Source organism: Etheostoma cragini, chromosome 16, assembly GCF_013103735.1.
Source record: "Etheostoma cragini isolate CJK2018 chromosome 16, CSU_Ecrag_1.0, whole genome shotgun sequence".
Lineage (NCBI taxonomy): Eukaryota > Metazoa > Chordata > Actinopteri > Perciformes > Percidae > Etheostoma > Etheostoma cragini.
Window position 1 is genome coordinate 8,827,842 of NC_048422.1, and position 20,579 is coordinate 8,848,420.

At 40.6% G+C, this 20,579-nt stretch overlaps 1 protein-coding gene across 2 annotated transcripts in view; it reads right to left on the reverse strand.

Moving 5' to 3' along the window:
- cntfr (ciliary neurotrophic factor receptor) overlaps nucleotides 1-20,579 on the reverse strand; it is a 246,311-nt gene that overhangs the window by 137,435 nt on the left and 88,297 nt on the right. The window contains exon 3 of one of the 2 annotated variants that reach the window (XM_034895826.1): nucleotides 9,342-9,423. In XM_034895826.1, coding sequence (XP_034751717.1) covers nucleotides 9,342-9,423 — 82 coding nt within the window. Of the gene's footprint in view, nucleotides 1-9,341; nucleotides 9,735-20,579 lie in introns of those variants that run through there. The other variant, XM_034895825.1, reaches the window with a different exon arrangement.

Below are 20,579 nucleotides of genomic sequence, written 5' to 3' on the forward strand. Positions count from 1 at the left end.
ACTTATTGAAGACTCAAGACAGCCATAACATTGTGATTTTCTACAAGTGTATGTACACTTTTGACCACAACTGTATTTCATAAACAGACGTGTGTAACTCCGCTGACCCGCCATTCAACCCGGGCTAGACCCATTCATAATGAGTCAGCTGTCACTCTGTGAGTTTTTCCATCCCACTCCCTCTCTCTCCCTAGCTCTTTTAATCAGGTATTGTTAAAAACAAGTGAAGGAGCTTTCTCAGAGATACTGTACATTAAAATATATATCCTACGCTATTTATTTCAGATAGCTAATTTTCATTTACATGTATTGCAGCTGTATGTCTATACAACATACAACTTCAACATAAGAAGAATGGACCATAGTACGGATGTGAAAGTAGTTATAAATAGCCTATGTGACAATAATTCATATTTTGGTTAAAATTAACAAATAATTGTGATAATTAATCATGATCACAATATTGATCAAAATAATCGTAATTATCATTTTGGCCGTAATTGTGCAGCCGTGGCATAACATTTCTCAAAACTTGCTTTTTCACGTCTTAATCGATGCCCTGGTGCCAGCACACGGCCGAGTACACATGACAATCCATACACACAATCTCGTACACACAATCACGCAAACTATGTTAGAGACAGCTTCTCTTTGCTCAGCCTCTCTCTACCCTATGTGTTCCTGTTACAACTAAGAATTTTCCTTTTTAAAAAGCTCCCACATTTCCACATCTTCCTCCTTCCCTACATGTGAATTATAGTGTATGTTCTTAGTACTCAAAGACATAAACTATGGTCTGTTCTTCAGTCTACTAATTAACTCCAACAACTCATCAGTGCTGTGATTTAACCAGCCAATCAAAACCACCCTATTAGCTGCTGTATCTACACAGTGTCTCTGGAATAGAAAGGCACTCAGTTGGCCAAGTAGTCGCTCACGCTTCATTCTTCCCGCCTCCAGGTCTTCCAAAAAGGATGCAATACTGTAACACTCTGCAAAACAACAATGTCCACTAGTCAGTTGACAAAGCCAGCCAACCGTCTAAACAGGGACTCAGCTAGTGAATCAACTTAGCTACGACAAAGTATTTTTAAGGGGATTGCATTGGTTTTCATTATGGTATTAATTAAGCTGGTGATCACACGTTGGTCCCTACAAATACAAGATATTTAATTACAGTTAGCATTTAACTGGTCAAAAGTGTAAACCACACAGTATGTGTAAAAAATACAGTCAGATTATGTTATTACTTTTGGATCATTTGACTATCATGCAATACTGTGCAAATATTAAAAAGTATACAAATCTCAGGACATTTACACATTTACATATGAACCCTATTTTATTCAGTAACTAGAGTACTTGGAGAGAGCACAGATCTCCTCCAAGGCAAGCCTTATCTCACAATGTTAATGTGAATTTTCCCAGTCGGGAACTCATTTCTCCAATCATTCTGACACCACATGAATGTAGCACGAATTCCATATCTCGCAATGTTAACAAAAATTCAAAATAATCTGTATCCACCCCGTGATTCAGATCTACTCCAAACAAAAGTCAAATAAATCCACCAGCAAATAAAAACTAACTAAACCGAATTGGAAACAAAACCTCCTTGAGGTCGCTTTTTTTCTTCGTGGTGCTTCACTTCGCCTCCCTGCCAGTCATGCAGTCAGTCTGACTGTAATCCATCTGACAATCCAGTCAGTCAATCAATCGGTTGAGCTCCATCTTGAATTTAATACAACCAGCGAGCCAAACAGAGAACCCTGATTACACTGAGTGCTACTCAGGATAATGAGTGTGATACATGGCTTACACATACAAGAAATACAGGCAGACACACTTACACACAGATATCAATCTTTGTGCATATTTACTTATTTACAATAGCTGTTTTCTCACACATCACAGAGCGGTTACATTTCATGAATAATTGATTCCATTTGGTGGTCTAGATTTGTCTTTTGTTCTCCTGAAAGTGCAGAAACACGCATCACAAACAGCAGCTGATCTCTCTAGTACTGTCAACACAAGAACATTTAGTTTGGACAGCATTCATCTGGTCTGTCAGGGGGGACTTTACAAGCCAACATCTCTAATTGAGGGTGTAATTAAAACCCAAGGAGTTTGTCTGACTTGTCTTGAGTTTTCTTACTCCATACGTATGCATCGTTGGGAATATGCACGGTGTGGTGATATTTCTTTGCGTCTCAGTTGTTCCATTTCTTCTGTGTTATTATGAAAATCACTTAAACAACAAACTTGTGTGAAGAATCCTCCCGACTGGGTGAAAGGAGCAAAAACGGGCAATCACAATGCTTAAAAACTCTGCTTCCATTAAAATCATCATTATTACATTAGTCCCTGCAATAGTTGCAGTAGCTACTTTCCATTCCTGCATGATATCCTGCATTTCCATTCAGACTAAAAGCTACAGAAAAGTAAATACTCACATTAATGACATGTAAAGACAGGGTTTAAAAAAGCCCAAAGGTGAATAATGACCTGGAAAAACACTATTAAACAACAATATATCTAACTATATATATATAGTAAATACTGTGTATTTTCCTTCGTCCTTTTGGATTGCTGTTGCTATTACTGCTAATTGCATTTGCCCAAATGAGCATCTGCACATGCATATGAATTACATGCAAGGGCTGTCAGGAATAATGGTGGTAGTGGTGGTGGTGGTGGTGGGGGGGGGGGGGGGGGGGGGGGGGGGGTAAAAAGATCGCAAGTATTAATTTAATTTGAGCATTTGACATGATTTATTAACAAGGGTGTGGATAAAAAAGCTAAAGCGTGGCTCAGGCCTGTTAGAGTCCTAGCAGCACGTGTAGAATGCTCAAGAAATAAATACAGCTTTGACAGCTGTAATACTATGGAATTAGTGTGAGCGTTAACCTCCTACTCTCCCGCTGTCTCTCATTTGCTCCCTTTCCCTCTGCGGTACTGTTTCCTGATCTCTGCTTCTCCTCTGTCCACATTAATGAGATGGAATCAGTGTGAGGTAAAGAAGCTCAGTAAAGCGCAGAGATGAAATGCACAAAAATATTTTGTGACGTCTGTGTAGCGTCAGCAGAAAATTATGTCATGGGTAATGAATCTGCTTTGACTACTTGGGTGATGGCTTGAGAGATGGGAGAGGAAGAGATGGAGACAGGGATGGAGTGAATGAAAAAATAAAAGATCCAGAGACAGGAAGTCATATAAAGAAATTAGAGAGACAAGGAAAGAAGAGAAGGATGGCAGATATGGGTGATACAGTAAGTCAGGAAGATGAGGACAGTGAAGTGGAGGAAGAGAGAAGCGAGACAGGAGGAGGGGGGGAAAATAGAGAGACATATAAAGAGGGAGGGAGGGAGAGAGAAAGAGAGATATGGAGAAAATGATTATGAGTGGAAACATTTGTCTCTCAATCAGGATATGGACTCCCATAAATAACATGCTTTCTCAGTCAACAGCATGATGTCACCATATTCTCTCTCTCTCACACAATCTGTGTGTGTGTGTGTGTGTGTGTTTCCATCATGAAAACCAAAATAGAACATTTACTCAAAATCAACCAACCCAATGTCAGTTGCACCAGATTTTCCTCATCCTTCATGTCTAATTCCATTTTGCTCTCCTTCACCACTGAATGCTCTTGTACTTTGCTCGTTGGTAATCTTGTTGTGCTTGTTCTTAGTATTTTCTCTGTGAGGCACCTTGTTAATGACATTGTATTGCTTAGACCAGGACTTTCTGGTAGATCTCAGGATGCAAATGAGTTACAGAGGGACAAACACTCAGAGAGACAGGGGAAGAAGGTATCAGGGGAAACAGAGAGACTGTAAAAAGGTGCAAAGAGAGACAAAGGCAGATTAAGAAAAATAATAATAATAGTGAAATAACATAAGGCTAATGTTGGCCATCTATGTGATCGATATTCAGGTTCTCAATGCATGAGAGGATTCACTTTGTGTGTAATGTGTGCGATTGTAGCATCAGTGGCACATAATAATCTGGTAGATACAGAAATATCCAGAGCAGCCATGAGTAATGGGTTTTGTTTCATTTGAAAATCTACTTTTTAACTGTGTGTAAAGATGTACCATGAACAAGTACTTTATGGTTTTTAGCCGGTCTTTCATCAATCATCAAACACAACTTAGTGCACTCACCTCATGGTTAATCGTACACGTTTTCGAATTGCTCTGACTGCCAATGGACAAATGTTGGAGCTGATTTGAAACAGACCCTTGCTTAAGCAAAACCAATGTGCAGTCCAAAAGGAACTTGGTAACACTCGGAAATGAGGTCCTGAACATACACAAACCACAGAGAACACCAACACCGGCAGCGACATGATGAACCAGCTATTAGTGTGTAGCAGTGGTTAAAAAGAGTTGTGTATTGGTCAAATTGACACACAGACCCCAAAACAAACTATCTATCTATCCATCCATCCATCCATCCATCTGCAATGCAACAGGACTTTATGTGGACCCACTTAGAGTGAATATAAATTTTAAAGGTTCCAAGTTGAGTCTTGGTTTTTTGGGAACCAATTTTTCTTTTTTTGAAATCTAATGTGTTTGTTTGTCTATATGTGTTAACCTGCAGTAAAGGGGTACAGAGCACCTTTATCCCAATGCATGCTGAATAGGAAGGTTGATGAATGGATGGATGAATAAATGGATGAATAAATGGTCTGCTTTAAAGCAACATATGTGCAATTTTTAATCAACCATCAGAAGCAGATGTTTGAAAAGTTGGCTACCCTCTTGACCCCTTCATCTTAGTTTATTGTGTTTTTTTACGTCATTGCTTGAGAACAGCTATTGTAAATAATTTGTATTGGATAGGCTGTTTTTAATCTTTAACTAACTGATTATTTAAATTATAGTTCAAACAAACTGTTAAAGCAGCTTTGTGTAACACGAAGGTTTTTGTGAAATTACTGCAAGGCAACATGAGCCAACATGATGTCTTCTTGACAGTCCAATGTCAAATAATGTGAATATCCTCATTACTCAAGGACTGCCAACCAGCAAATATTGATGAAGCTCACCTCGTCACTACGGGACTATGCTGCCTATGGGCTTGCGTTAAAAAACATGTATTTTTCAAGACGCCTTTGCTCTGCTGACAGTAGTCGACCACAGGGTGTCTTAGAGGTCAGGCTCTGCAGGGCTACACAACTTGTCTGGTACTAGCTGACATTCAGCATATTGCTTACAAACAGTAGGGAAAGACTTAACATTCAACACGGATGTAAAAACCTGTAAATAGTCCAGGAAGGGCTTGTTGACAGTGAAGTAGCACTCTTTTCTGTATAAGTACTGGTTAGCATTGACTGCTTTACTATTGCACATGGATAACAGGGGCTAAGTGTGTATAAGTAATGTACCATAAAAAACAACAGTTTGACTGTTGTCAGCACCTATCTTTGACTCTGTGTCTCCCAAGCACTTACTCTCTTGTCCCTTCATCTGTCATCTTCTCCGTATTCTCTCATGTCCCTCCCTGGATCTGCCTTGTGTCTTCTCCGCCCACCTGATATCCTTCCCATCCCCCTTCTAACAACCTCATCTTTTATTTTTCACTGGCAATCAAAAATCAAATTCATATTCTTCAAGCTTAATTGGCATGACTTTTGAGTCTCATTCTGTTTCTCTCCGCGGGTTTAAAGCTTTCAATTATTTTCATTTCCCTCTGTTGTTTAAAGTGATGTTTCATCCGGGGCCTGTCGTTTTCCACGGCTGGGGCTTCCATCTCAGGGTTGTCTTGTTTGAGTCAACATGAATCACATGATAAAAAAGTGACTGGAAATGGTACATTCAGTGAACTTTCCTCAGTATCAACAACAAAAAGTAAGGGGGGAGTGTTGTTGTTGAAGAAATAATGCACTACAGGTGCAAATATACTTTAAATGATACAGTATATAGTTACATTTGTCCAATAAATATGTGGTGAATTACGCATCTCAAATGTAGCATTTGTAGCATTACTGAGATTTTAAAAACTAGTACTAAATCATTAATGTAGTTGATTTATTAGTTTTTTCGTTCAGAACCTCAAAAATTGTAAGAATGGAACTGCACGTGCATCTGCATGACCGACAGAAGTCTGCAGGTGTACAGGGAAAGTATATCTGAGCCTCTCATTGCAACCAATCACGTTGATTATTGCTGATTTCACAAACAAAATGTTTGGCGTTCTCTTTCTTTGAATGAATATTTGAATAAATCCATGGAATACATCCAACATGTGCTTGACACAAATGGGGATAACCGCTTTCCTTATATCAATCAACTCTCAAAAGTGTATTTCTTTATGAACGTGTTCAACTATTTTCAGTCCAATATCTTTCAAATGAGCTCTTGCGATGTTTGCTCCTCTGTCTCTTTGTCCCATTTTGCCTCACAATGTCTTGTTCCCTGTCTGTCTTTTTTTGTCAAGTCTCTGTCTCTTTCTCTCACTTGTCTGCCTCTCTTTCACTTCCCATTTTCTCCTCCTTCCAGACAACAATGACATTTGTCTACAAGGAGCTTGTATCTATTTGTCTGACTCAGTCTGTGGACGTTTTCTACCGGTGTTTCTCATCATCTTTGTTCGGCAAAGCACTGCTGTCATTAATTATGAACTCTCAAATGGATTTCCTATACACTCAATGTCACACACACACACACACACACACACACACACACACACACACACACACAAGGACAAATGAAGACAGTGTGTGCCTTCCTCTGTATGTGCATTTTGTACAAATTGAGTGAAAAAGAGGGTTCATTTCCCTTCTATCCATCTATGCATGTACATATATGTGTGCGCACACGCATTACTCTGTGTGTGTTAACACACTCTCTGCCAAGTGGGACATTCCCCAGGGAATCCTGTCAATCAAACTGGCTAACAATTTGTCGGAGGAACAAGGTCCTTTCCAAGACAGGCAGAGGAACATAATTTTGTCTCTGTGTAAGTTTAAGGTTGTGTGTGTATGTGTGTGTGTGTGTGTGTGTGTGTATAAATGTGTGTGCATAACATTTTAGGTCTTAATGTACCGAAGTAAGTAATTTATTTACTTATAGTAAACTAATATGTACTTCTGCATGTGTGGTATATTAGGCATCCGTGTGTTTTTTGTCCATGTGGCAGCTGATTCCATGTAGCATGAAAAACAAAGGTAATTGTTATACAGCACACACACACACACACACACACACACACACACAGACATTCACAAAGATAGACCTGAAAGCTCTTTTTCTTCCATTCGTGTTATTCATTCTCCCGTCTATCCATATCTGGTATTCCCGTAAGTGTTGCCCTTTCACCTTTTCCTTTTTTTACACTGCTTGCTCTCTCTGCCTTACCTCCTTGTGGCTTTTCTGCATGGCACAAAATATAAAAATAGATAAGGGGAGATCAGTACAATACAGCTTAGGTTTGAAAAAAAAGAAATTAAATTTATACAGTGAAGTCAGTCTGTCTGTCTGTTTTAATTTTCCGTGTTTTTATAAATAGAAATAAGCACTATTACAATAGAAAGAGCAATATTAAACCCAGTTATATTGAATAATTGCTCTTCAACGATAGCAAACTAGTTTTCACACAGTTTGAAGAAAGAGTAGGGGTTTCACCTTCCATTGATTTATCCTCCCCTCTTTCCCTTCAAGCATCAATTGGTATTCCTCCTGACTTTCATTATCAATCTGTTTCCATTTGCCTTCCATCCTTTCTCTATTTTCTCAGTTTCTTCCTGTCTTCATCCACTTCTCATTTATTGTTTTTCTTTCCTCTTTTCACTCTCACATTCTCTGCTACTTTCACCTAATCTCCAAAGACAACATTCCTATTTTCTCTTCCATTTCTGTTCTGTTTATGCGTGTTTAACTACATTTGTGGGGTCCAGAAACCAGGAGTTCAGTATCCAGCTTTGTAGCGGCCAAAATGGTGGCCTCCACAACTTTAAAGGGCTGTTTGAGGGTTAAGACTTGGGTTTAGGATTTGGGTTAGAATTAGATTATGGTTAGGGTGAGGGTAAGGTTAACATTTAGGCGTGATGGTTTGGGTAGGGGGCTAAGGAATGCATTATGTCAATGGCGGGTCCCCACAAAGATAGTGCCACGCACTGTGTGTGTGTGTGTGTGTGTGTGTGTGTGTGTGTGTGTGTGTGAGTATGAGTATGTGTATGTGTGTGTGTGTGTGTGTGTGTGTGAGTATGAGTATGTGTATGTGTGTGTGTATGCGCGTGTGAGTCCCTCGTGACATAATCATGTGCGTCACTGAGGACTTATTGACTTCCCTAGACTCTTTCTTTGAGTCAGCTGACTTTAACAGCCCAACCTTATTGGCTTATAAGCCAAGGCCACTCTTTACTAAAAGTCAAGTGAAAGATTGACTCTGTTAAACACAGAAACACAATCTAATTTATGGCCATGCATCTTGAGGCAACTCTCAGAATAGCAGTCACTGCATTATGTAGGTCTTCTCGGTTTCCCTTCCTGGAAACCTCCGTACACAAATCATCTCGAAACACGCTCATGATCATCAGTTGACCTGACTGGCTTCTTTGTTGAACCCTTATTTGTTATGGAAGTGGCCTTGGTAATGCAGGCCTAAATATTAGCAACGTGCGGTGCTGGATTGACAAGACGATTTGGTCTTCTATTGTTTCTCCGTCTGTGAGTGAGGAAAAGGGAATTTTGAACTTTCTCACAGGTACATTTCCATTCCACTCCGCTGCCACCTTTGACCTCCCAGCAAGTAACCAGCTACTGTAGCTTAAAGCGTCCAAATGAGACACAGTAAAACAAACCGCTAACACCCAGAAACACACCGCAAACCTTACACTAAATCCACCAGTCAACTGAATCCCAATAACAAGGACAAAAGCAAAATAAATTGTTAGGAACATCTCAAGTAGAATAAAATCATTGCTATGGAAATGAGGAAGATCCCTGGCTTTGTCAATGGAATTGACAGCCACCTATTATAAAAGCAGAAACCATTCAATTAAAGAAGAGAGAAGACAATTTGAGCACAGAAGAAGGGAAGGTATTTAAGTTGTGTAGTGCAGAGTTGAGAGAAATTTAAAAAAAAGTACAATACAGGAAAGTTGAGAGAAAGAAAAAAGCACAGCGCGATAAATTACAGTCAAACAGTATTTACTTTTTGAGAATAGAGAGGAACACGGTGACTAGATAATAATAATACTAATAATAATAATAATAATAATAATAATAACAAGAAGAAGAGGAAGAAGAAGAAAAAGAAGAAGCGTAGCAGGCCTCAGCAGATAAGACATCCAGTATAATGAAATAGAAGATAAAATGCATACTCACCAAGCTGACTGCGTCTCTGAGCGTAGGCTACCACCACCGCGGCCAGAACTACACAGCACAGCGATGTCACAAGGTTGGCCATCTGTGGACACACACACAGCAAAGTCATCAGCGTGAGCGCGCGCAAGAGAAACAGAGCCGGCGAATGTGTGAGTCCGCCTGTCCTCCTGATTGACTGACAGACCCATAGACGCCTACAACCCCTCGTAAGAGATGGAGAGATAGCTGCTTCCTGTCCTCTCTCAGAGACTCTTTCTCCTTTCACTATTACGGCTCCTTCAGTGGTCTTTTTTTCTGTCCTTTGCCGTTTCGTTCCTACTCGTCAAACTCCCTCATTTCTTTACTTCTCTCACTGTTGTTATCCTCTAAACTGTCCAACCTTTCTCCCTCTCTGTTTATGGGTGTCCCTGTCTCTCTTTCTTTCTGTTCATCAGCCTAATGGGTCCATCCTCTCTGGGATGGGCTCTGGCCAGCAGCTCTTAAAGGTACAGCACACCATAAACATACACACAGCTTTCCTGTGAAACAACAATACTTTTAGGGCATCCCGTTGCCTTATTGTTGCTTAAGATTAACATGTAATCCAATAAAAAAAATATGTACATTAAAGATGTAGAAGGTAAAAAGTGCTCCCATCTCATGCTTTCTCATACTTTCATGCTTTTGTGTCTTCATGTTGTTGTCCCCCTGTCTCAGTCCTTTGCTATTTTTGTCTTTATTTTCTCCTCATTTTAAATCACCCTTTTTCTATTCTAAAAGAAATAGTTTTGGGTAAATATAATATACTAATTTCAGTGAGATGAAAAGACAGCAATAAATAAAAGTGCGCTGTCTAAACTCCAAATGAATCTGTTTTAAATCAAAAAAGTCCAGAGGTAGCGTTACATGGACGTAGGAAAATGTAGACCTATTTCAATTTTTCGAGAGCTACAACACAATAATTTCGCAGATGTTTCATCCACCGTCTTGATCACGTTGCTTAGTTGCCCCCCCCCCCCCCCCCCCCCCCCCCCCCCCCCCCCCCCCCCCCCCCCCCCCCCCCCCCCCCCCCCGCTGCACACACTAACACACACGCTAACACACACAAACAACAACTGCTGGTTGAACAGGTCAGAGCTCAAATTTTACCCTTCCTCTGTTCCTTTCAAAGATACCAGATAAATGAATTGATTAGGTCCATTAGTGGTAACAGTAACCAGTAGTAAGCTTCATTTTAAGTGTGCAGATGTGAGAGAGTTATCAATGTTCCCAAAATTTCAAACTTCTCTTTCAATTCCCATTGTAAATGAACAGGTTAGAAGTTGTTCTGTGTTGAAGTTTTTTAAACCACCTAGTCCATCTGTGAGGCGTATCAGGCTGTGGGCCAGGTTGCCAGATACAGTTTGTAAACAGAGATTGGATTTAGTCTCCTAAACAACAGGCATAAGACGTCCTAATGAATGAGCTTTAGAGACGACTGGGAAACTGCTTTTTGGGTTCCTGGCTTCCACTCAGATGTGTACGGTGTGAGGTACAGGTCTGGGTCAGCTACAACGTAACAACTCTACTGGAGCTCAGAGAGATTCATCATGGTGTTCAAGGACACTTGAGCGAGCCGGATGGTGGCCAACAAAAGGGCCTGAACCCAGGTCCTCCCATTAAAATGTGGCCTCCTCCTTCTCTCCTCATTCTCTCTCTCTCTCTCTCTCTCTCTCTCTCTCTCTCTCTCTCTCTCTCTCTCTCTCTGGGCTGTTCCTCCATCTCCTGTCCTCTCTCTGTAAGAGAGCCAACTATCTCTCCCAGCTGAACAAAGGTTGTCTTAGGTTGTCTGCTTGCTGCTGAGACATGCAGTGAGTAAGGTGTGTGTGTGTGTGTGTGTGTGTCTGCATGTGCAGAACAAAGTGAGCACTCTAAATACAGGCAAAGCAAAGAGAGTAAATCTTCTTGTTCTTTTGATGCCATACTCTCTCTGCTAAAAACCCCTTGTCATCTCCCATTACCTCTTGGTCTTTGTTGAGCTTCACCATGTTTTTTTTTTCATACTTAGTCTACAAATTTCCACTTCTCTTTTCCCATTTCTCCGCACTCTCTTCCGTACAGTATTGTATATATCTTTATATTCCTCCTTCCTCTTATATCCTTCTGTCTCCCTCTGCCAACGTTAAACCTGAACACCCCTGCACCATGTTTAAGTATCTCAGGAAGAAGGAAACATATTTGCAAGTACTGCTGAGCGACCTTCAAGAACATGAAAAAGCTCTTACATAGCACTTACATGTCAAAAGGCAGTAAAACCGCAAGACGTTGAACATACTAGGACTTGTTTTCATGCGATATATCTTATGCAAAAAAAGGAAGAGCTTTTATACTCAAACAAGACTAATTGTTACAATGTTCACATCTAAATTATTCATCCGTGAAAAAATTCTGAGATTTTCAAAAGACATAAATTGTAACAAAAAAGGTGTGTATGTCAAAGCAACCCAAATAAAGGGTACACTTTACTTGAAGGTATCTACATAAGAGTGACATGACACTGTCATGGCCGTGTCATAAAAATGAACAAGTCACTTCTTTTAGTAAGTGTCAATGTAAGTTGGTTTTGTCATGATGTCAAGTTATGGTTACGGTTATGGTTATGGTTATGGTTAAGGGTCATGACTGTGTCATGACTGTGTCATTTGTTCAGTCACTTCACTTAAGAGTAATTAGGAGGTCATTCTCGTTAGAAATCATTAAGCACTGAAGAGGTTTGTAATGTAAAAAATCACAGCCTATATGCTGTTTTGAGACACACAACAACAACGTGAGTTTACCTAGTGTACACGGCCACTGCTGCCCATGTTGTAGACTGGGCTGGAACCCAGGAGGCTGCTGTTTTTTTTCCATTATCGATTTATCTGCCGATCTTTCTCCAGATTAAACAATTGTTTGTTTGGTCTATGCAATGCCAAAAGATAGTGTAATATGTCTATCCCGGTATCTCAAAGTCTAGTCTATATCGTCGACGTTCCACTCCTGGGATTGTTCAGGTGCCACCGTAAATTCTGCAGGTTGTCACTCTTTTAGCCCTGATGTCAGTTCCCTCCAGGTTTCTTTGTGTTGACATTTGAAACTCCAGTGGATTTATGAGGACTATGGTTAACTGGATAAAAAAATGCCAATAAACCAGATTGGCATGTTTTTCTCCCATCCGAGAATGCTGTGTGGACTAGCCAGGCTCTCCTCGGCAGCGCCGTGGAAGAAGGTCATGCAATGTGAGACTACTCAAAGTCCAAGCAGTCTTGTGTCAGTCTAAAACCCAAATATATTCAGTTTATTATGATAAAACAGAGAAGAAGGACAGCTCTAAAGAGCATTTTCTTAATTTTTTGCGTAAGAAAACGATGAATCGATTACCAAAATAGTGGACGATTCTGTTGATCAACTAATTGATTACATGACTAATCGTTGCAGCTCTGATGAAGAGTGTCCGCATCTGCCCACTGTCCTAAGACCATTTCCCATACATGTCTTGTGTGTGTGTGTGTGTGTGTGTGTCAATCTTCCCATTTTTAACAGGTCTGAGTGTTTCTATTGTATTGTTTTTTTTTTTTTTTTCAACACATTTAAAGCAACTGAAAGTTTGCATGCACGCATATGATCGAGCGATAGCCTGCATGTGTTTGTGTGCGCTTGTGTGTCTATTTGTATGTGTGAGTGATTGGCAGCTCATATGTATTTCATCTGAGCAGATATTGAGGAGAGTGACAGGGGGTGAAATTAAAATTGCATCCCTTGTCAGAGCATCACAATCCCCATCTCTGCTCTTCAAGTGCTGGTTTCAAAATCCAAATGGGTTGTGTGTGTGTGTGTGTGTGTGTGTGTGTGTGTGTGTGTGTGTGTGTGCTTGAAACTGCGAGGGTATTTAGCCCGTCTATCGGCAAACAATACAGTTTTGAAATGTGACAGCCTCAGATCGCTCATATAATGACAGCCGATGGGCGGTTAGTGCTGCAGTCAAACAAACTCAATGCAAAACCCTCCTCCCTTTATCCGTCCACCCACCCCTCCCATTAATTCCCTTCTTCTTCTTCTACTTCTTCTTCCTACTCCTCCACGTCTCTGTCCCTTCTTCCATGTTTATTTATTCATTTCTTATTGGAGGGGAAAGGGCTGAATAGGAGTGATTCTTTTTGGCTGCTTAATTAAAATATATAATTCATCGCTGCGTCAAATGATTCTTCCTCTGCGTCTTTGTGGAGTCCGATTTGGGAACATTTGCATTTAAATTGGAAAGCCAGGAGGGAAATTCACTAGGCGGGCCGGGGTGTGTGTGTTTGTAAGAGAAAATAGAAGGCATCTCTTGAAGAAACGCACATACTTTCTTTCTTTGGTCCTTTTACTGTCACAATGGGAAATGTCACACAGGAACATCGGTTGGCCAAATGGCACTGGAGAACATCTTGTAATGGAAAACTTTTGTCCCTTGAAATAACAACCTTGTGTCCACTAATGTACACTATGCTCACTCAGTACATTTCTCTATTTTTTCCTCAAAATTGAAAACAACTCATAAAATAGAATAGGTCATTACGAATGTGTCTGCAGAGAAAATAAAGAGATGCATCCTCCTGGTAATAAATGAGCTCTATGAGATATAGAGAGAGTAGAGTTTACAACCCCTAAGGAACAATAACCGTAGCTATCAAATGTACAGTAGAAGCTAAGGATAGACGACTTGAATGTGTTGTTCCTGATGCCGTCAGCAGGAAACTGTGCATGTGTGTGAGATATCCACTGTGTTCAAAAATGGCACATGGGCTGACAAAATGTATACCGAAATAAATAAAAACTAGTTATTTCACTTTTAAAAGGTTATAGGGAAGTTTTTTTTTTTTCTTTTCTTCCTTTAGGTCATGTACTGAATTTAGATGTATGGATGGCAAACAATGTATATAATGCTGACACAGAGGGGCATTATCCTGCTGGGATGTAATTGGAGGTCACCTGTTTGTTTTGTTTTTTTACAATACTGAAACCAGTGTGCCTGGCACCACAGAGCACGTAAAAGCTCTGTAAAATCACACCTTCCTCTGCCTGCTTTCTTTCTGTCACAGCAGCACAACTCACCATCTGGAGCAATGGGCTGTGGATATAAACAGGAAGGAGTAATATAGCAGCCAGGGGAGAGTACAAAACAGGCAGCCGCACAATGCCTCTATTGGAGCTAAAACACAGAGTGTCCTAAAGGAGTAAATCCATTCCCAAAGTAAAAAAAAATAATAATAAAAGGAAGAAATAGAGTCATGACAATGTGTCAAATGAGGGAGCATCTAAAGGGAAACTTGCCAAGGACAGGGAGAATGGGTGAATAACTCCAGATACTTTCAGGGAAGAATATTCTAATGGAATCATCATGAAAAGTATAAGCTTAAAAATGTGAGGTAAGGCATCCGGTCCAGGGGGTAAACGTGTGCATCAAAAGGATCCTCGCTACAGAAATAAGACCCTGTTCTGTGCACCACTCAACGAACTGACTCACTTACTCTTGACACATTTCTCCTACCAACAACCTTTAGGCAGTGTAGACAACTTTTTTTTTTTCAGAGTTTCAATTCACAGTGATACCGCCACGAAATGAGGAAAATAAAAAGAAAGACAAAAATGTCTCTGCACGAACAAATGTATGACAGGTGTGCCAAAGGGAAGCACAACCTCAATACTTATCTCTAAACTGAACATTGTGAATACTTATACCAGCAGTATGTGTGCAGGAGTTTCTTCATTCTTTTTCTAAAGATGGAATTTCAAAGTCCTCAGGTTTTACTCAGAAAAAGCCACAAATTCAAGGCTATCTAACAATTAAAGAGAAAATTAACATTTGCCTAAGCCTCATCAGTGACTGTTATACATGTTAATGATTGGCTGTGACCCAGCTGACCGTAATAACAACAACAAAACGGCACCTCATCCATCAATCACTGTCCTGCAGACTATACTTTTTCAAACCAAAAACACACACACACATAACTGTTGCCACTGAACGCCTTGATGTCATGCTCCCTATCCAATAATGCAACTTCCTCATTCCCATAATGCTTTTCTTTGCTTAGCAACGCTAATTCTGTCATCAATCATCGTGCAGTGCAGGGTTGCTGCAGATTACTCACAAGGGCTGGGGTGGTTGGGGGGGGGGGCATTTTGGATACAGCACACACACGCACACACACACACACACACACACACACACACACATATACACACACACACACATATACACACACAAAACTAATGAAACACGCACTGATGTGCTAAGTTGGCATTTGGTGCGCAGTGTTGATAGCTGCACGGCTGTGACCTTTTTCACGAAGGTTCTGGCTATAATCGGTCGCTAAAGACAACGTCAATCAACGATTAAGAAGTGGCAGTGGCCGCGCGCATAAACACACACATAAGGACACACACTCAATCACACAACCTTGTGCACGGGGATGACGGCACTTGGCTCTCAGTGATAAATTCAGCCATTGATTACATGTGACTGCTCTCAGCTGGCCGAGATTGAGAAGACCTGAACACGTCAGCTACTATGTATCAGGTTTCGTACAGGCCGGCTGCTGCTGCTGCAGTATCTAACCTGTGTTAGTTTTACACTAGTAGCCAGTGCACACACTGTACACCTCATGTGGATGTGAGATCAGCCGATCCTGGGCGGATACTGTGCCTTATAACCTACGGGTAGTATTTTTGCACAGACATGAATTAGTGTTAAAGCCTAATGTAATTAAACATGGCAGACTGGGCCATTAACTTGGCTCGCTGTCGCAGCTGTGTGCCAATAGAGAGTCTAAACATAAGATGAGATCTGATAGATCATTGGGTCTCATCACACTTGTGTCAGGTAGCAGATCTCGGAAGTGCTTATTGTGAGTGTGTTTTTTTTGCTTTTTTTTGCAGTGTGCATGACTTGGTGTGTGAGCGTGTTTTTGTCTCCACCCAGCCATCTGGACCTCTTTGTGTGTGTGGAGAAGCAGATATAGGTGGTTAGAAAGCTCTGGAAAAACACAGCGTTACCTCCAGCCCTCTCACCTCTGAACTCTATAAGTGTATCAAAGCTAAGAAAACAGAGCACTTTGTGTGTCTATGTGTGTGTGTGTGTGCCTCTGTGTTTGTGCGCTTGCGTGTGTGTGTGTGTAAGTCAGCATTCTTAAGGCCTATAAGGCTTTGAATGATGGGTGTAGACTCCCCTTTGTGAACAGGGAGCCTCCGGGAGCTGTGCAGCATGTGTGCATGTATGTGTGTGTGTGTGTGTGTGTGTGTGTGTGTGTGTGCATGCTTGTGTGCGCGTGGTGCATGCACGCGTGTGTGTACGTGTGTGTGTTTGTATGATGGAGAGTGTGATGTACGGGCTGCGATGAACAGAGGATTTTTTACAGGGACTTAATCAGAACCAGAGCTGAGGCCCTCAGTGAAAAAAGTGCATGCACACACACGCACGCGCACACACACACACACACACACACACACACACACACACACACACACACACACACACACACACACACACACACACACACACACACACACACACACACACACACACACACACACACACACACACACACAGACACCTGTGATATGTCTGAAATAAATGTGATTAGTACTATACCCATGGTAATGCATGTTTATAATGTGTATCTTGATTTTTAATTCATTAAGCATTTTTCTTTAAAAAAATAAAATAGTCTGTATGTCTGACTGAAGAGGTCTGTCCAAACACACTCCAAAAATCTAACTTATGATTTAAGTAAAAAGCAAAAAAGCTTCAAATGTTGACATTGAAAAGGATTGACCAGTGAATGCAGGACTTGACATTAAGGCTTGTCCGGGACAATGGGAGTGTTTTGTAGGTCAGGTGGAAGAGAAATGTTCTTGGCCCACTGGACAAGTTAAAACCCAAACAATTAATAAAATGCTATGTTTCGTCACGTTATGTGCCACTTATTATGTCTATTTTAACGATTTTATTTTACCGATTTGAAACAAATACATTTTTTTCCCCACAACTCGTCGAACTAGCATCCAACTCAGAATGCTTTGATTGGCCAATCAGGAGGCGGTCCAAGTAATGACCGCCCGCAGTTCAAACATACATTTTTAGCTGCCTCAGAAGAACAGTGGTGGAGACTGGAGTGGAGAGTAAAGTTTCTTCACGCTCCGCAGCCCGGCCAAATGCCAGGAAAAGCACCAAGAACAATTAACCTTACAACAATACCACAGTACGAGTTAAAAAGGGAAAGAAAATGTGTTAACAGCAGGGGCGATGAATTTGATCGAGTGGCGGCAGCAGTGCACCTGGCAAGCGTTAGCAGCACTTGCATTGGTTAAATGTGCGTAGTTAAGAATCAGCTAATGTAAAGTAGCTAGACCTTTTAAAGGATCCCTTGGTAAATCAGCCTCTTTCAAACCAGCAGTTAACTGTTCTGTCCAATTCTGCATTAGCAACAAAAATTATGAAATGATGATTTTTTTACCCGTACAAGTGATTTTGTGCATGGTCAAGTGAATCGTAAATGTTGTAATTGTATAAATTTACTTTTCCGAAGGACAAGTGCCTCAAAAAGTTAATGTCGGGCCCTGGAATGCATTGGGATTTCTAACGTAATAAATAAACGATTAATCACTTATATATCTGTTAGTTTTCTGTTGCTCGATTAAAAGGTGATGTAGGTAGGATTGTGACGATTCGGGATTTAGCCAAAGAATTTGAAGAACATCTCAGTCCCCCCCCCCCCCCTCATTCTACTAAAGCACAAACGGTCTCCTAAGCAAGTCCCACTTCAGGCTGTGGGTGGTGCCAGAGGAGCTAGATTCTTTTGTTTTAATTACCTGCTTTATGTAGTTCTACTCAAACATAGGGTCCGTTTCAGGAGATATGACATAAAGTTAGTTTTGTAAGTCTTGCCTATTGCCTCTTTAATTGCTTTAATTTATAAAACATTTAGCAATTCAGGTGTGTTATGCTAGTGATGTAGCTAAGCAGTGTCATGTAGAGACGAGGAGCAGGCTACAAAGGTCTGGTCAGCTCACTTTCACACCCCCAGTTTTACTTTTTTTATTTTTTAATGCTCAAACTCGGAGTCTTCAGGCCCAACCAACCCTGACTCAAGTGACATCTCTTGAGGCAATTCATCACACGGGTTCTTCTCTCTCACAACATGCTTCATGTACCTTTTTTCACAAATAGTACTCCACCAAGACTTGCACAGCCCTGTCGATTGGTGACATGGGTGCCTGCTGACAAGTTGGAATCTCTGGGAATAAAGATCATCATACATTATGTCTATGATATAGAGAACAATGACTGTATTATGTCATTTATTCGCTGTCAGAATATAGTTATAGTTCTTCTCTTTTATTTACTCTCTAATGCTCCGTTACCATGTAATCACAATACATTCATCAACACAGAATCAGAACTTGACAGAATGGAACAATGTAGATGGCTAATATCAAGAAAAATGCCTGTGAGTTGTATAATGAACCCTCAAAGCACTGCTTCTGGCAGATGGGATGAGAGGTGTTTGTCTTCCAAACCAGATGAATTATAGTAGTTTTATATAGTAATATTTATATATACTGTACTTATAATAGGAATAATTGCCTATTCCTCTGACCAGTGTGCTGGCATGCTTGTTGATATTAATGACAAAAAATGAAGAATGTCTTTACTTCAATTACAATTTTTTTTTTTAAATGTTAAGTATCCACCAGGGTCCTTTCACCCAGACAGGTCCAACCCTTAGTCTGGGAAAATGTTTTTGCACGACTGTATTACAAATCCAATATGTGTTGATGGTTGAAAACCAGTTTGGTGCAGATCAAACAGGACCTCAGTTTCTAGCACTGTTACCTCACATTAATGTGGGTTTCAGCTGGTGAATGCAAGAAACTACCAAATACACCGCTATCATTATGCTGCCCGTGTGTGCTCATCTTCTACCTTGACAACATGTAAGGGGGGACCCCAGTCTCTCCTTTTTTGTTTTTGTTGGCCCTGTTCTAAAATTCAAATATGCAAGAATTGCAGTGCAAAAAATACTTCTGAATAACTGTGTCCTAGTAGTCTTTTCCGCATGGCATTCCGCTGCGCTGAATTTACAATTTTATCTGCATGAATGCAGATGGTTGATACAAGACTTATTAAAAAGTGTCAGAGTGAAGTGAGAATCCATCCATTGTTTGTCTCCAGTATACTTTTTTCCTCCCAAACTAGATATTATCGATCAATCAGACATAAGATGCAGCTATGATTAAGGATTTGAGTGTAATGGAGAATGTGAGAGACAAAAACAGAAAGATAGAAAGACTGAGTGAGAAGAGGAACGTGAAGATGAGAGAGAGAGACACACACACACACACTGAAAGGACAGATGGAAAGCAACACTGGTTTTCTTATCTTTCTTGTCTTATTGCATTGGTGTGTATGTGTCCGTGTGAGAAAGACACTTTGTGTGTGAACGCAAGCTCGAGTGTTTCCCTGCATGTGATGGAAACTAAAAACAGTATGTTTACTTAACCTGTTTGCCAAGCCTCTTTAGTAAATATAGATACAGTAGCAGCATAGACCAGGCTTACACACACACACACACACACACATACAGATGCACACAATCCTGCACACATACACTACACAAAAACTGTGTGTTCAACTGTCCAATGGTCTTTACCACAGGAGGCTATTTGTAGAGTTGATTCCGATGGCCTTCATGTAGGTCTGTATATTACGTTGGGTGGCCCTTCACGCACATGCAAAGATATGCTGCACACACACACACACACACACACACACACACACACACACACACAAAGAAAAAAAGAAGAAAACACATGCAGATTAGGGGAAACAATAAAAGTTGTGCATACCAGCATGCATGATACCTTGTACTTTGTTATATATACACTGTTTATACACAAACGCAAACACACACACACACACACACACACACATACATGAATCATCCTGCACAAAACCCACATGCACTGTAAATTGGGTGGCCAAGAACCTCAGCGACCAGATAAACACACTAACTATATTGGAGCATTCACTAAATTACACTTAAGTGTCTGTTTCTTCTTCTTTCTGAGGGAATAGATGACTTAAATAGTGTGTGTGTGTGTGTGTGTGTGTGTGTGTGTGTGTGTGTGTGTGTATGTGTTTGTGCGTGTGTGTGTGTGTGTGTTAGTAGTGGAGCGGTCCACAAGTCAGGTTTGGTT